Genomic DNA, 18040 nt, shown 5'->3' with positions numbered 1-18040 from the left:
GCTTAGGTCCACAAAGCCTGGAGCCACACATCTGGTCAGAGTGCCAGCCCTGTTAGCATTTACTCAGGCACTAGGTTTCAGCTTCCTACCTTGTGAAGATGTGGTGAGCCTGTGATGGGACACACTTTATGTACTCCTGGAGTCTCTCAGCCTCATTAACCTCCTAAGTCCATAGTCACTTCTAGAGAACCCCACCTGCCACCACCATTGTCACCAGCAGTCTTGGCCAAGCTGACTGCCAAGTACTGAGTGGCTTCCATAGCCAGTGGGAGGCGCTACAGTGGTTCCAGAGCCTGGGTTTAATCTGACAGACTTTCTTAAGCACTGGTTCTTTCCTTAGTCACCAGACTAGAATGGGAGTCTGAGACCCCAGATGTGGCATGTGGTATGTAGCCTCCTCAGAGAAGCCCAAGGGGGCTGAGTGACACAAACTAGTAGGGTAGGAATTGGCCTTCCACGGAGCAGACTTTGACCAAAGAGAGGACAGAGGATGCCACTCAGGCACCACACACACCACTTAGTATTGTGGGGAGCAGTTTGATAGGAAAACAGGGAAATAGGACTGCAGGGCTAATGAACGTGGAGCCTGGGAAACACCAGTCTGATTTAATGCCAATACTCTCTGTGCTCATTTCAGAGCCTTCTGGCGGGGGGGGGGGGGCAGCGTCTGGGGAAAGAACTTAAGTTAGTGTTGGCTGGGGGGAGGTCTGTACTGACAGACTTTTCTTCACTAAGCAGGAGTCACCACTAAGACTCCAGACTCCTCCCTCAGGTTCCCATGAGGCCACACTGACAGCTGCGCTGTGCCTTTCTCACTCATCCCTGAGGTGGAGGGGTGAGGAGAGGATGGAGTCTGGTTGGTGAGGGTAACCCAAGAAAGTGCCTGCTCAGCTCAGGCCCTTCTGGGCTGGCTACTCACTCCCTCCCTCCTTCCTTTCCCTTCCATTCTCCCTTCCCTCCCTCCCTCTCTCCCTCCCTCCCTCTCTCCTTCCTTTCTCTCACCACAAGGTAATCAGCTTAACTCCAAAAAGTATGCCTACAACTTTACTGATTTATCTGGTCCCCCTTTTTAAGTGGGAGACATATTTAAAAGCCCCAAAGTGGGCCTGAGAGATGGCTCAGGGGCTGAAATGTGTGCCTTACCAAGCATGAGGTCCCGGGTTTGAGCCCCAATATCACATGGGAGCACCAAGCATGGTGGAATAGTGCTGAGGTATCTAGCCCTCCCCTTCTCTCCCCAAATGTAGAATAAAAATTAGTCCAGGAAGCAGTTCATGCACGATACAATTCCTGGGGCAAGGCAGTGGTGCACCTGGTTAAGCACACACACCACAATACCATTCCTTGATGCCTTAATAAATAAATACCTAAAAAGGTCTCAAAAAACAAGTTGTGTGCTATTACACAGGTTTTCCTGCTAAGAAAGGTAATGCCTGAGTCCCTGTCAGCTGACTCTCACCCTCCCTTTTTTGGTCTTGGCACGGAGGAAGGGAACATTAGCTTTCCATCTTTCCCAACTCAACTCCTTCCATCTGACTTCTCTCCAACTCTATGTCTTCTTCTGCTTTTGTCTGTCCATTAAAACCTACAAAAGCAACTCAACACCATCACCGGGAACTCTCACTCCAAACCTGTTAGGGTCTGATCCGTAACAGATGGCCTTAAATCAGAGTCTGAGGCTGGGAAAACCCACCAGCCAAATCTCGGTAGTTCCTCAGAGACACTCAGAGTCTCTGAGGCAGATGAACATGCAGGTGGGTAGTGACTCTTGACAAGCAGAGCTGCAATGGCCAGGAGCAGAGGCTTATGGGAAAAGGGCCAGAATCAGAGGCTGCTGGGGGAAGAATTGGGTTGGGAGGACTCACTGGGCAGAAACTGGAATTAATGGTGGTGGTGGTATGTGGTGTGTGTGTGTGTGTGTGTGTGTGTGTGTGTGTGTGTGTGTGTGTGTGTCTGGGGAGGGGTTCCTTACAAGAAAACACCCTGCTGAGAAAGAATGAAAAGCACAGAGCCCGGTGTGCATGGCAGCAAGGTGGAGTAGCTCGGTGCAGTGATGCTTCTCTCCTAGGGATAACTTCCTATAATCAAAGCACAGCGGAAGGGACAGGGGAGCCAGCCCTATTCTCAGAGCACCACTAACCCTAGGCAGGCATGGAAGGTGGTGGGAAAGGAGCCTTGTTTTGGCCCGCACATGCATGTCCTTTCACGGGGGGAATATTTATGTTCCTCCATTCAATTCTACTCGTTAGAATTCAAACAGAAAATGAGAATTTGGGCCACCCTGTTTTCCTTCCACAGTGCTAAAAGTAACCATCTATATGAGGTGGGGAGAGGGGGTGGGCAGGGAGAGAGAGAGAGAGAGGGACTTAGTGTTTTGAAACACAGACAAGCAATCACTTGTTTATTCTTCAGTGAGCCCGGAGGAGCTAGACCTTGAGCAATTCATGCTGTGTTCCACGTAGAACTGCTGGACTCCCAGCGCAGATGACTCGCAGAGGAAGACAGACAAACCAGAGAGCACTGGACCTTTGGGATTTGGTACCACCTCAGTTCAGTTAATGTTTACTTGGGAAGGGGGCAGGGGCTGATAAAAGGTAACTACAGAAGAACAACTACCTCAGACCATCACTGGTAAAACTCAGGTATCTCTAATGGCAGCGAGAGTGAAACTGAAAAGTTGTGGGAGAAAACGAGGGAGTGATTACCCCGTTACTAGACAAGGTCCGCGTGATCGGGATGGCACTTTCCATGCTCTGTACAATGGACATAAGCTCTGAAGACCTCTAAAGAACACACAGTTGGGGGAGGAGATCGCTCAGTGGGCAGAGTGAATATCTTTCTGTGTGTGGTCCTGGTTCTATACCTGGCATCACATGAGAACACCAGAGGCAGCAACAAAGGGAACTGCATGGATGCTGGGGCAGCGCTGTGGTTTCTGAGTAAACAGAATAAGAAATAAATCAAAGCACCGAGCTCTTCTCTTCGGCACATCCAGCCCTCGTCGCAGAAATGCCTCCCCTCAGGTTGTCTTTCCTTGGGCTTGTCTAGACTCTCCAGCCCTGCTTCTCCCGACCCTCCACACAGATGGAGCTTAAAGAGCTAGTCTGCCCTCCTCCAGATCTGCTGTGTTTACAGCTGACTCACCACTGTTCCTTTCCTGTTAGCAGATGCTGTGTCCGTCCCTGAGGCTGTGCCCTTCCAACTCCTTGCGCTTTCCATCTTTCCCACTCACACCTTCACATGTTCTTGCACACATCTGCTGAGCTCAACTGAATGAGAATGATATAGATGCCTTGTTGGGAAACACTTGCAAAGCCCAAGGCCAACGTGGAGTTCTTCCAGGAGTGGTCAGTTGTGTCAGCTCTGCATCTCATTCTGTCAAGCTAAGGGAACACTTAACGGCCCACAGATCTGCACGGGGTGAAAAATAAACCTACTTCATGCTCCCGAGATTCCACTCCTAGGAATTTCGCTGAAGAATTTTCGCGGAAACACTTATGTTCATCATAAGACTAATCACAAGAGCTAAGCTACAGTCAGCCCACTTGCCCAATGACAGACACGAATAAGGAGGATGAGGCTTGTGAGCACAATGGGGTACTGTGCAGCTAGAAGGAAAGATGAGATCATCCCTTCGCACGACATGGTGAAACTGGGAATAAATCAGGAGAAGGGAAATACCAGATGATCTCACACATATTTAGGATATAAAGAAATAAAGCGGAGTGACCAAGTCGAATAAGAAGAATCGTGAGATTCTGATGCTGAGCTGAGGTACTGAAGGGCAGGAGGAAGGGCATCCTGGGGGAGACCAGTGTACTGTGGGGGAGGAATACAGGTACCACGGTGGTGGGCCTGGTGTGATAACACATACTTTGAAGAGGTATGAAATTCTACAAGACTGGAGAAATAGCTCGCTGGTCAGGTCGTGTGCCATCCTATGCACTTGGCCAGGTTTGAGATTGGTGCCATGCAGAAGGTTATATTATGGCACTGGGGAAGGCTCCAGGGTTGTGGTGTCTCTCCCTTTTTGTCTCTATCTGAATGAAAAAGTGACCTCAAGTGGTGGAAATTGTGCAATACACGAGGTCCCAGATCTGCAAGTGAATAAACAACACATATACAGTCTTAGGGGCCGCCAGGCAATAGTTCACCTGGTAGAGTATACACTTTTCCCATGTGTGAAGACCTGGGTTCAAGGCCCTGGTCACCATACGGGGGTAACACCCCCCCCCAAAGGGGATGTTTCACGAGCAGTAAAATAGTGTTGTGGTACAGGGTCGGGCGGTAGTGCAAGGGGTTAAGCGCACATGACTCAAAGCGCAAGGACTGGCTTAAGGATCCTGGTTCAGGCAGGGGTAGATAGCACAGTGGTTATGCAAAGAGACTGTCATGCCTGAGGCTCCAAAGTCCCAGGTTCAATCTCCCGCACCACCGTAAGCCAGAGCTGAGCAGAGCTCTGGTGTTTCTCTCTGTGTCTTTCTCTTCATCTCTCTCAAAAATAAAATAAATAAAATACTAAAAAAACAAAAAACCTTAAAAAAAACTCAGTTCAAGCCCCCAGCTCCCCACTTGCAGGGGGGTTGCTTCACAAGCAGTGAAGCAGGTCTGCAGGTGTCTCTCTTTATCTCCCCCTCTGTCTTCTCCTCCTCTCTCCATTTCTCTCTGTCCTATCCAACAACAATGACAGCAATAACAACAATAACAATGATAAACAACAAGGGCAACAAAAAGGGAAAGAATAGCCTCTAGATACCAGTGCAGACACCAAGCCCCAGCGATAACCCTGGAGATTAAAAAAAAAAATAGTGTTGTGGTATCTCTCCCCCATCTCTGTGTCTCTTACCCTCTCTACCTTTCACCCTCCATCTTAGGGTGGGGGGAACGTCTGTCAGGAGCAGTGAAATCAGGCAGGTATCAAAAGTCCTAGTGAACCCTGGTGGCAAACAAACGTAACCTCGCAAGCCAAAGTTACCTAAATAAGAAAATGTTAGAAAGGCTAATTCCCACCAACGAGCGAGAACTCAATTGAGTTGTATGAATTCATATCCATCTTGGAGTGCCTGCATTTGCTCTGAGGAGCAGAAGTCTTTTTTCTCTTCTGTATTATTATATTTATTGGAGAGAGACAGAGAAATCGAGAGGGAAGGGGAAGATAGGGAAAGAGACAGAGGCACCTGCAGCCCTGCTTCGCCACTTGGAAGCTTCCCCCGTGCAGGTGGAGACTGAGGGGCTCGAACCCGCGTTGTCACACACCAGCAGTTGGCACAGGATGTGACTCCCGGTGTGAAAGCGCGCCTACCCCTTCATTTCCCAGCAGGGGAGGGCCTGCTGACACCACTGGAATGTACTGCCCAGGTGATTGGGTCAGCGGGGACATCTTGAAGGAATAAGAACATCCGGCACCCTTTGTGTGCACCAAGAATGGTATTTTTGGGGGGAGTGAGCTGCCCTGAGCAAGAATCACCTTTCGTGCAGCTCAGCTGAGCAGATGCTGACCACTGTTTACTCGAATATTCCTAGCTGCAAATGGAGTGCCAGCTATGGCTGCCGACCACAGGACAAGCCACTTGGAAGTGGATGGGCGCATTTCTTGGTGGCTTCCTCTTTGCGAAAGAAGATTGTGAGACCCAACTGCACCTCTTTGCAACATGGATCCAAAGCAAGCACTGCACTCATCTGTGGACTGGCACTGGGCGGACTCCACAGGATGAACCCAGCCGCGCAACTGGGGCAGAAACAGGACTGCACACCCCACCCCACCCACCTGTACCTCAAAGCATGCTGGTAAAGACCCAGGATGAGAGGGCTGCAGAAACCCATGGCAGCCTTGGGCTTACAGTTCCCTTCACCCTAGGATGCTGAATCTCAAGTTCCTTCTTATGCCCCCCACGGAGGGGACTTCTTTTTTGAAGCCTATGGTAGAGCGCTCTGAGTGACAAATGACATGGCTCCAAAGTGAGGTCTCTGGAGGGCAGGACTCCCTTCTAAGCAATTGTGGTTGTCTCTCACTTGTTCCTGGGGCAGCTGGAACCCGTTTGTTCAGGTTCCCTTTGCCAGAAACCCATTACCCGCTTACAGCCCTATCGGCAGGAAATCACTAGCCCCAAAGTGTGCTGGAAAACCGCCAGCTAGCAAATTAATAAATAAACAAATAAATAAATAAATAAATGCTTGTGCTACCTGCTTTTAGGATGTGATCATTTTTTAAAGGCTATGTTGAGAAACTGTTTTCTGAGATTAGGGAGGAGAGGGAGGCTTCCTGTAAAGGGGGGGGGGGTCAACTCGGTCCCTATCCCATTGTCTAGAAGCAAACCCAGAGGGCCAGAGGGGTAGGAGAGAGGGGAAGCTAAGGATTGGGGCTCAACTTTGAAGTTGGCAAAGCTTCCTATGTGCTGGATATAATCAAATTACTCAAATGGCAGAGGGCAAAATATTCTCAGTTTATTGTTCAGAGTTATAACTGCCAACCCCCCTGCTGTATAGCCGTGTTATGTACAATAGTCAAAGTATGGAAACAATCTAAATGCCCAAAGACAGATGACTTGACAAAGAATTTGTAGGATATATATATATATATATATATATATATATATATCCTACATATATATCATATATATATATATATATATATATATATATATATATATATATGTTACGATGCAATAAAAAAGAAGGAATGCACCATTTGGAACAAAAGGATGGGATTGGCAGTGCTGTGCTGAGTGACATAAGAGGTGAAGGACAACTCTTAGATGGCTCTGCTCTATGTGGAATGTTGGTGACTAAAGCAAATGAAGTTGCAGAGAAAAGAAAAGGTAACCAGAGCGTTTCTTGTACAATGTGAGAACTAAGATGATGGTGGTGGAGACAAGAGTATTGGGGGCAGAGTTTTGGTGGGGGGAGGGGAGACTCACATGCATCATGTGTGGGTATGAAAACACTGCTGACATCTGATGATTTTTTAAAATATTTATTCCCTTTTGTTGCCATGGTTGTTTTATTGTTGTAGTTATTACTGCTGTCGTTGTTAGATAGGACAGAGAGAAATGGAGAGAGGAGGGGAAGACAGAGAGGGGGAGAGAAAGATAGACATCTGCAGACCTGCTTCATCGCCTGTGAAGCGACTCCCCTGCAGGTGGGGAGCCGGTGGCTTGAACCGGGATCCTTACGCTGGTCCTTGCGCTTTGCGCCACGTGTGCTTAACCTGCTGCGCTACCACCCGACTCCTGTCATCTGATGATTTTTTTTAAAAAACAATGTTAAATCACTAATAAAAGCAGAGTACTAAAGAAAAAACAACCATGATAACCTAATATAACTTCAAAAAAACCCAAAAAACAAAAACCTTGCTATTTGGACAAGCTACAAAAGTATGTATTTCTCTAAAAGTCAAAGCAACGATGTGCTTTGGGCACTAGAACTTTGGGGGTTGGGAAGGAAGAGTTAGATGGAGATATATATATATATATATATATATATATATATACATTCCTAGACTTTTATATTATAAATCACTTAAAAAAACCTCTGTACATAACATGCCTGTTACTTATCAAGTTAAGGTAGAAGTTAAGGTATGGTGTTAAGAAAACTGTATCTTGGGGTTTCAAATGGTGTTCTGCCCTTAACGTTTTCTGGATGAAAAGGACCTCTGGACTAGGTGGCAGACAGCTGTTTGTCGCTCTGGTACAGGGCCAAGGGCCAGCTGCAGCCCAGCTCTCCAAATCGGAGGTCGTGTGCCAGACCACAAGCAGCACAGGTGGATTCATGGGCAGGTCACATTTCCACTAGGAGAGAATCGCCTGAGGAACGAGGGCTGGAGCTAAACCACCTCCCCACTCTGGACACCCACAAAAAGGTTGCTGGAACCATCAAGCCGCCTGCCTTAGATCTGTCTCCACCCCCAAAGGGAGCTAGGAGCTTCTAACCACAGTGGCTGTCACTGCCTGACTTTTAGGAATACTCCGGGTCTTGTAAAATGGCTTTGTATTCACTTTTAAAGAGGGAAATGATCTGGGTTTTATTTCCTTCTTTCCTACTCCCTTGCTTATTTTTTTTAAACTCAAACTTTTTTTAAATTTTATTTTATTTTTGAGAGAGATGCAGATAGAAAGAAACACCAGAGCACTGCTCAGCTCTGGCTTATGGTGGTGTGGGGGACTGAACCTGGGACCTTGGAGCCTCAGGCATGAGAGTCTGCTTGGATAACCATTATGCTATCTGCCCCCACCCAACCCTTGTTTATTTTAAACATCAACAAGTTAATGTGACTGTCCCCTCTTCTTTTTTTTAATTTTATTTATTGCCTCCAGGGTTATTGCTGGGGCTCGGTGCCTGCACTATAAATCCACTGCTCCTGGAGGCCTTCGCCCCTCCTTTTTGTTGCCCTTGTTGTTTTATCGTTGTTGTGGTTATTATTATTCTTGTCATTGATGTCGTTGTTGGATAGGACAGAGAGAAATGGAGAGAGAAGGGGAAGACAGAGAGGGGGAGAGAAAGACAGACACCTGCAGACCTGCTTCACTGCTTGTGAAGCGACCCCTCCCCACCCCCACCCCCGCAGGTGAGGAGCCAGGGGCTCAAACTGGGATCCTTACACTGGTCCTTGCGTTTACCGCCAGGTGCACTTAACCCGCTGTGCTACTACCCGGCCCTCTCCTCTCTGCTTTTTATTAGCTCCTATAAAGCTTATTTCCATCATTCTCAGCCCTCGATTGTCTGTCTTCCCTCCACCTTGTCCTCGTTTCTCTGATCGCAGCATTCACTGATGAGTCGACATGTACCTCCCAGGGACCATTTTTGGTTGTCTTGGATATGTCAGGCTCTGTTTCAGGGGCTGGGGCCTAGTGGCCAGCAAAACCTGAGAGAATCACTTAAGATGTTTGGCAGACTACTTTGGAATTTTTTTTTCTCAATTTGGGGTTATCATCCAATTTTGAATAGTGTATCCAAAGGAATATTCTTTCCGTTACATCAGCCAGTGCCATGAACATTAGATAAACCGTTGGCAAAGAAGCCAAAGCAGCAGCTATCTATGGGTGGAGGCTTACTCTACACCGGATATTGGTCTAAGTTCTTTCCATCTATCACCCAGCGTAAGCCTCACAGACCCTCAGGGGCCTTACAATTCTCTCCATTTTACAGATCAGTAAACTGAGGTTCAGCAAGTTTAAAGGTTTGCTCTAAATTTAATCAGAGGTAGGGCTGGCCTTGAACCCAGGCAGTATGACTCCAGACTGCCTTTTTTCTGACCCTGGGATAGCCAAGGCCTCCTTTGGTTGACTTCTGACCTAAAGGAATCTAAAACAGATGAGGCAAGCTGAGATATTTGTTGGAAAGTGACTCATGTTCCTGAGAGAACTGGCAATAAATATCGCTGATCGGCTGCCTGATACGGATGGAATGGGGCTTGGAGAATTTCATACTCTCATGAAATAAACATGTGACTTCTGACCTTCCACAAGTGACAGCAGCTATTCCAAGTATTCCGTTTTTTTTTTTTTTTTTTTTTCTCCTTTATAGCCTTCACTTGAGATTGTGTTGTCCCGGCAGATTCCTGCTCAAAACGGGCTGTGGCTTTCCAAGGGCTAAATCAATACTTGGAGACACCCAACCTGGGACCTTAGGCCGTGCCCACCCTTGGGGACGTGGAAAGGACACTCAGAGTGGCCAGGCAGTGGTGCACTTGGTTAAGGGTACAGTTACCATGAGCAAGGACCCAGGTTCAAGCCCCCGGTCTCTGCCTGGAGGGGGAAAGCTTTATGAATGATGAAGCAGGGCTGCAGGTGTCTTTCTCCCTCCCTATCTCCCTCTCCCATCTCAGTTTCTCTTCTGTCTCTATCCAAGAAACAAATAAATAAAGTAGGAGAGATTGGCACCTTGATGGTGGGTGTGGTATGGCAATGCAGAATTTTACATAAAACATAGTCTTGGGGGCAGGTGATGGCACACCTGGTTAAGCACACACATTACAGTGTGCAAGGACCCAGGTTCAAGCCCCTGGTCCCTACCTGAAGGAGAAATCCACACAAGTGGTGAAGCAGGGCTGCAGATATCTCTCTGTCTCTCTGCCTCTCTACCTCCTCTCTTAATTTCTCTGTGTCTCTATTAAATAAATAAATAAGTAAAATTTTAAAAAGCACACAGTCTTGTAAAGCAACATTGCCTCCATACAAAAGTAAAATAAAAATAACGGAATCAAGAGACAAAGTTCAGAATTAGAACACAGGACTTGTGTGTCTGAGACCCTAGAGGCCCCAGATTTCGTATTGGGCACTGCTATATCATAGCAGTGCTCTGGTCTCATAAAATTAAATATTACATTGAAAACTGAAAAATAGTCAAAGTTAAAAATAAAGGGCAGTTGGCTTACTTGCAAAAGTTGACAGAATCTTGCACAAGATCGCCTCACTCTGGGCGCATGTAACTGAAATCCAGAAAGGGTCAGTCAGCTTTGCCAAAAGCCACAGAGCCGGGCCCTTTCACAGCATCCTGTGAGAGCCCAAGGAAATGGTCCCTCATGTCCACGCAAACTCAGGGTGGTCCCACACATTACGAACAGGGGGCCCTGGACCACAGTGCAGGCCCCACCTCGAGCTGAGGGGACAGGCCATGCTCTCAGGCTGTATTTTAACAAGACCTGCAGGTGATCTACGTGAAGACAACGGAAGCTGGGGAGGCACTGGGCTGCTCGCTACCTCAACTTTCTAGATGTTTTAGGTGATGGAAGAAGAGCTGTTGGCCCCTTCACTGATTCTATAGACACAAGTCTTTAAAAAGGCATATTCTCGGGAGTCGGGCAGCAGGTTAAGAGCACATGGCGCGAAGCGCAAGGACCGGCGTAAGGATCCCCGTTCGAGCCCCTGGCTCCTCACCTGCAGGAGAGTCGCTTCACAGACGGTGAAGCAGGTCTGCAGGTGTCTATCTTTCTCTCCCCCTCTGTCTTCCCCTCCTCTCTCCATTTTTCTCTGTCCTATCTAACAATGGCGACATCAATAACAACAATAACTACAACAAGGGCAACAAAAGGGAAAATAAATAAATGAAATATAAAAAAATTAATATAAAAAAGGCATATTCTCAGCCTCCCCTCATCACTTACTTTAAAAATGATTATTGATTTAATAGTAATGGTTTGTGAAATTATAACATTACAGGGATATAAACAGTTCCCTCCACACCCACCAGCAAAGTTCTGTGTCTCTCATCCCCCTCTCCATAATTTCCTTTAAACTTCTCTTCCCACGCAATGTCTAACAATTTTTAGATGGTTTTCATAATGCGTGTATATATTTTTTAACTATCCTAGTCTGGTCTTTCTTGGGTGGGAAGATATTAAAGAGGCAGGAGGCGACACAATAAGTAGAATGCACACCTTATCATGTGTGAAGCCCTGGGCTTGAGCCCTGGCCCACATGGGAGCACAAAGGGAAGCTCTGTGCATGCTGGAACTCTGCTTGGGTGTCCGCAGGTGCACTGAATAAGAATACTGGGCTGGGGAGGCCACTCAACAGTCTCACGCATGCTTGAACCCCAAAGGCTTCACATGTGCAAAGATACGATTCTTTTGAGATTCAAAAGAAGTGGCCAGAGCTCCTCACCTTCACAAGGTTCACTCTGCAGCCAGAAAGAGAGCTCACCTGGGAGGGTGTCTGCTTTGCCACGGTACAGTCCCAGCTCAACCCCTTGGTTCCCTGCTCTCTCTTTTTAAATTTTTATTTGTTTATTTATTTAATAGAGATAGAAATTAAGATGGAGGGAGGGAGAGAAAGAGAAAGAGAGAGAGAGAAGCATGTGCAGCACTGCCTCACTGCTAGCAAAGCATTTCCCCCTGCAGATGGGGACTGGGGGCTTGAACTTGGGTCCTTGTGCATTGTAACATGTACACTTAGCTGGATGTGCCACTGTGTGGTCCCTATCTCTTTCTGTCTGAAAAAAAAAAAATCAGCCCAGAACAGCGAAGCCACAGTGTAGACACACATATTCCTCTCTCTCTCTCTGGTATCTTCTTCAGAGCAGGTTAATCACCTTTCCTAAATCATAGTAAAATCCTTTCACAAAAACAGCAGACAAAAATCTCAGGTCTGCCCTGGTGCAAATTAACACAAAGCAATCAAAATAACAATAGTTCTTATAAATATTTGGTGCTGTTTTGCTAGCTTTATGTATTTAAAAACTCACTTGAGGCGCAAGGACGGGAGGAAAGATCCCGGTTCGAGCCCCCCGCTCCCCACCTGCAGGGGAATCGCTTCACAGGCGGTGAAGCAGGTCTGCAGGTGTCTATCTTTCTCTCCCCCTCTCTGTCTTCCCCTCCCCTCTCCATTTCTCTGTCTTATCCAACAACGATGACATCAATAATAACTACAACAATAAAACAACAAGGGCAACAAAAGGAAATAAAAAAACCTCACTTGGGGGCTGGCAAAATAGCTCACTTGGTTAGTGTGTTGCTTTGCCATGTGTGCCATCCAGGTCCAAATCCAGCCCCACTGTACTGAAGGAAGCTTTGGTGCTACGGTCTCTTTCACTCTCTCTGCCTCTATCTACAGCAAAACAAAACCCTCACTTTATCTTCACACCAACCAACCCTATTTGATGGATAAGGATGCCGAAGCACAAAGAGGTTAAGTTCTTCCCAAGGTCGCACAGCTAGTTCATGACAGATAATCAAGTCCGGAAACTTGTGTCTGAGTCACACTGGGCAGCCTGGCTCCACATTCCCTCTCAAAATCCCAAATCCTCATCCTGCAGCCCAAGACTCCAGGAATCCCTAAAATCAAAGACCGATCATTCACTTAGGAGAGCATGACTCATTTCAGGGATTCTACTTAATGAGGGAGAGAGAGCAAGCGTGTGCATCAGCTAGTAAAACATAATTTTACCAAATTAAAACATTACCTCTGGTCTCTAACTCTTAGTTGTGACTGCAAGACCTTGCGGTCTGCAGTTTAGAAATACTTTCAAATGTACTTCCATCTGCAATTGGAACCAGCTCCAACACGACAATGATATTATGTTTTCTATAAATGAGAAGCAGTTGTAAAGTCTAAGGACCCCTGAGATTGCTGGCTGTGCTTACTGAGCACATTACTAGTGGTTTCTCTTTTTAGCTGCAGACAACTCAACTCTAGTTGGCAAATGAAATTTCAAGGACACTGTTAACCTATGGCAGTGGGCCAAGTCTTGTATGCTGGTTCAAGTGGGGAAAGGAAAACTCTTGAGTTTCCCTTTGCACGCCAGTGTCCCCTGAAGGTGCGTATCTAGAACCCTAGGTGCCTGGATACACAGGAAGACCCCAGGGGACAGGAAGCTGCCTCTCCTTGGTGTCACTTAGACCTCCCTGCCTGTTTCCACACACAGCCAAAAAGACCTACCAGTGGGGGTAGATAATATAATGGTTATGCAAAGAAACTCTCGTGCCTGAGGCTCCAAAGTCCCAGGTTCAATCCCCCACACCACCATAAGCCAGAGTTGAGCAGTGTTCTGGTATTATAATAATAGTAAATAATAATATGAAAAGGCCTGACCCAATTTGACCCCTCTGCTCCAGGGCTTCTCAATACTTGGTGGAATGGAATGACTCACAGAACCACAGTGGAGGGTTACATCTGCGATGGGAAAGGAGACCACAGGCTTGTGGGGGTACGGACAGCAGTCAGACAGAGATGCTTAATTGGGAGCAAAGTGTGATTTCATTCCCTCAAACCATGCCCATTTGTGCTAGAGACAAAACATAAAACAATACACACATGTAGTACAACTAAGTAAAGGTGTGCTAGTAGCCCTGGAAATGGGAGAACTGTAAGTACCCACAGAGAACTGTGACCTACCTGTTAGCCATGAAACACAGCCCTTTGGGTAGCTGGCTAGCGGTCACTGTCAGAGACACTCTCCTGGGTTGTGCAAGCCAAGCAAATTTCCATTTCCATAAATTCAAGCTGAAAATTCCTTCAATATGGCTGCCCAGGGGAGAATGGCCAAGTGGTTCCCAACATGTGGATGCTCTCGACTCCAGGGGGCTGCATTCCTCCTGGTCCACCCCCGACTCACTGGCCATAAGCTGTGTGACTGATCTGCGTCAGAGTGGTGCCCCCACCCACTTGGGCAAGGGAATAGGGCTATAGCCGTGAAACTGAATTTTTACTGAGAGAAGAGAATGAAAAAGAGGCCAGAACAGAGCTTAGCTCTGACATGTGGTGCTGGGGTTCAAACTTGTGGCCTCAGGCATGCAAGTCCTGTGTACTACCACTGAGCGATTTCCCTGGCTCTGCAAACTGCTTTTGGACCAAATTCTTCTATGAATTTCCTGTCTTATAACTTGCAGCCCCAACACTGTGGGTTTGCCTGCAGCAGAAAATGTCAGGGTTCCTGAGTTCCACGGACACTGACACCTACGAAGCCAGTCCATTCTATGGGACAGGGACTGTACGAACCAAGGAAGAGTAGACAGCCCAGACAGGACCAGCTCTGTGCTGCTACAGCCCCAATTTCCACAAACACAGCAGCGTGGCTTACCTTTATTCCCAGGGCTTCTCCAGAAATGACAGCAACTGTCACACCATCCTTACTGGGCTTAGGGATCTCACTGTTTTTCAGTTCCTGGTACTGAGGCTCCACCATCTTCTCGGAACCCCTCAAGTTAACCCACAGCTGCAGGCCATGAGCTGGCTCTTCAGAGCAAGGCATCTCGGCATGCACAATGCCCCGGCCTGCGGTCATCCACTGCAAAACCAGACCAACAGCAAGGTCAGCAGAAGCTAGCCTCTGACAAGTCTGCACAGAGACACAGAGACACAGAGACACAGAGACAAGTCTGCAGGGAGCCACTGTTTTCAGAGTGCTTGGGGGTCATGAGCTCAAACAGAATAACCAAGACCGACAACTGCTTTCAAAGCCCTTTCTGGTTCTCCTACTGCTTCTCGTGCTTCCTCACTGGAAATCCGGGCATCAGATCTCAAATTCTCACCAACAGGAAAGCCCTCTCCTTGAGATCCCGAGTCTTCCAGCAGCTCCAGCGGGGTGAGGAGGTGCAGACGGACAGTACACTGGGGACAGGGCTGGCAGCAGGAGACGCCACTGGCAGTTGCGATGGAGATCTGAGCTAGCCCACCAGGGAGCTCTGGACTTGGTTGCCCCTTCACAATTGCCCCAAACTGAAGCAAGGTGGCCAAGCTTTTCCACCCCCATCACCAAAACACTGATGGTGGGCTACCCCCCTCCCTCACCAGTGGGGAGTACAGCCTAGGGAATGGTAGCTGGCTGCTGCAGACGGCACTGCTCAGCCTTTAGCAGCCAGAGGAAATGTCTGAGGGCCTCTAGGCCCAGTCCACCTGTGATGGCCGTCTGGAGTCCCCAAGGCTCACCTCCAGTAATGGGGCCCTTCCGACTTGGAGAAACACCCCATGGTGACTTAGACTCTTAAACCACTCCTTTCTTTCTTCCTTCCTCTTTCTTTCTTTCTTTCTTTCTTTCTTTCTTTCTTTCTTTCTTTCTTTCTTTCTTTCTTTCTTTCTTTCCTAAGAACAAATGAGGTGTCAGTCCCTAACACTTCTTCTTCTTCTAGCCAGTCAACAGCATCAGGTTGAGCCTGATGTAAAGTTTCGAGACCTAACACTGATTTTGGGGCTTGGGGCAATGGGATGGGACAAGACAGCTACCTCTCTTGCTTGTCCTAGTGTAGGGTTTTCCACAGAAGCTCCTGAGAGCAGGGTTTAAATGCAGGTAGCTTATTTGGAAATTGATGCCAAAAGCACAAGTAAGGAGAAGAGGAAAGTGTTGAATGCAGTGACGAGGGACAAGGCAAAAAGAGGTGTCGATGAGTGGGTTACATCTGGAAGCACCCAGGGCTCCATGCCCACTTTAGGACTGTCACATGGACAGAAGGGGAAAGAGGGATATTTATCCCCAGTCCATCCTTTCAGGAGGAAAGTTTTCCTGGGAGGTGGTAAATCCTAGCACATCTGGGCACTGTGTCTAACTACCACTTCCAGGCAGTCTCCACTTCCTGTTTGGCCCCAGTGAGAGGTTACTTGTAACCTTTGGCCACCACTCTTTGCTCCTTTGTTTTTTGGCCTTTAAAACTGCATGTTCAGACCTAGGAGCTGACACAGAAAATTAAGTGTTGAATATTCAAGCATGTGGTCCTGAGTTCAGGACCCTGGCGTCACCTATGCCAGAATGATGCTTTGGTTCTCAACCTCTCCTCTTCCTCCTCCTCCTCCTCCTTCTCTCTCTCCCTCTCCTTCTCTCTCTCATAAATAAATAAATATTAAAAATATTAAGTTGCACATTTACTGAAATACCACAACGCATAATTACAGTTCTCATTTCACCAAATATGTAAATGGCTCCAGAAAGTATCTGATAGAGACCTTAGACTCACAAAGCTGGCACAGAAGACACAAACACTACCCGGGGATTGAACTGTCACACATCTAAGACTAGACTAGGATGGTGGGGTGGTCTGTGAGTCACTGTCTAAAGTGACAATGTCAGCCCCTACATCAGAGTCGGAATACAGTCACTTACTGCAAAGTAGAAAGAGCCCAAAGGAATTGCATAAAATGCTATAATTCAGAAGGAAAAAGACAAATATTGGATGATTTCTTTATGCGTGCAGTAAAATTCTGTAACACTGATGAACATAGACAAAAAGGAACAACAAATAAATTAGTGTTCATTGACCACAGAACTTAGGCTACCTAGGGGAAGAGGGTGGGGAAGGAAAACAAGATGAATGTGCAAATAAATAAATAAAGGTGATGGGATTTCTTTATAAGAAAGCCAGTCGGGAGATAAATAGTAAATTGTCTCAAGTGTAACAGAGGTCTAGAAAGATGAGGAATGAAACTGAGCGCTGAAGACAGTCACTGGAACATCAATCATGAGGGGTCATTTCCGGGTCAGCTTCAGTCAAGACTTTGGGTTGCTGAGAGGACATCCCTGATTTCAGTGAGCAGAGGATGAAATGGAAGGCATCGAAGTTGAGCACTCCCTCTTGGTTATTCTTTTGGGAAATGTTACAAAAAACGATTCAGTAGGGGACCAAAACATGGCTGGGGGGGGGGTGAGAAAAGTGTGTGAGAAGAGGACAAGTGTTAGACTAAGTGGAAGAGTCTGTAAAAGGGAGACAGGATGGAGAGGGTGGAGTGTGTGATTGTATCAGAAGTGGGTGAGAGAAATATGCACAAGCAAAGACTTCAACCGTCAGCAATTCCTTGTCTTCAGTTATACCTGCAGGTCTCGGAGTCGGGCGGTAGCGCAGCGGGTTAAGCGCAGGTGGCACAAAGCAAAAGGACCGGCGTAAGGATCCCGGTTCGAGCCCCCGGCTCCCCACCTGCAGGGGAGTCGCTTCACAAGTGGTGAAGCATGTCTGTAGGTGTCTATCTTTCTCTCCCCCTCTCTGTCTTCCCCTCCTCTCTCCATTTATCTCTGTCCTATCCAACAATGACATCAATAATAACTACAATAATAACTATAACAACAATGAAAAAAACAACAAGGGCAACAAAAGGGAAAATAAATAAATTAATAAAAACCCCGAATACCTGCAGGTCTCCTGGGTTCAGCTTTCCAACATGTCCACAGAAGTCCTCATGGGCCATGCTGCCCCCTTCCAGTAGGTAAGAAACCTTTGAAAAAAGAACATATGAGAAAGGAGGTGTTGGGCAACTGTGAAGTCTTTTTGGTATTTTGCACAGAAAATGTGTTGAGGGAAGCGTCAGGAGCAAAGAATATGACGGAACAAGTGGAGGGTGTGAACCTTTGAAGGTGCCACAGGAGCCCATACAATGTGTGGGAGAGAATTGCAAACAGGCAGTCCTGCCTGTGTAGATGCAGCCTTGAGCATGACAACACTCTCGGGCAAGCGGAGGCCGCTCTTCTCCCCTCAGTCCTGTGAGTCATAGCCCAGCCTTGGTGGGTGCTGGAACTTGGGGCAAAGAGAAGCAGTTCCTGCTGAAGGTGCAGGGACCTCGTGGTCAGGGTCATGCTTAGCAAGCTGTGCAGGGTGACAGACTACTTGTCTCCACACCTTCTC

At 47.3% G+C, this 18040-nt stretch overlaps 1 protein-coding gene across 1 annotated transcript in view; it reads right to left on the bottom strand.

Moving 5' to 3' along the window:
- Window positions 1–17653, bottom strand: part of PIR (pirin) — a 61711-nt gene extending 44058 nt beyond the window's left edge. The window contains exons 1-2 of the mRNA XM_060184108.1: window positions 17550–17653; window positions 14518–14724 (exon numbers count right to left, since the gene is read on the bottom strand). Of these exons, the coding sequence (XP_060040091.1) occupies window positions 14518–14724; window positions 17550–17606 (264 nt within the window). The 5' untranslated portion in view covers window positions 17607–17653. The remainder of the gene's footprint in view (window positions 1–14517; window positions 14725–17549) is intronic.
- Between the last annotated feature and the right edge of the window lie 387 nt (window positions 17654–18040).

Source organism: Erinaceus europaeus, unplaced genomic scaffold (genome assembly GCF_950295315.1).
Source record: "Erinaceus europaeus unplaced genomic scaffold, mEriEur2.1 scaffold_356, whole genome shotgun sequence".
NCBI lineage: Eukaryota > Metazoa > Chordata > Mammalia > Eulipotyphla > Erinaceidae > Erinaceus > Erinaceus europaeus.
Note: the sequence above shows the minus strand (reverse complement) of the source record. Positions and strands in the feature narration are given on the sequence as shown.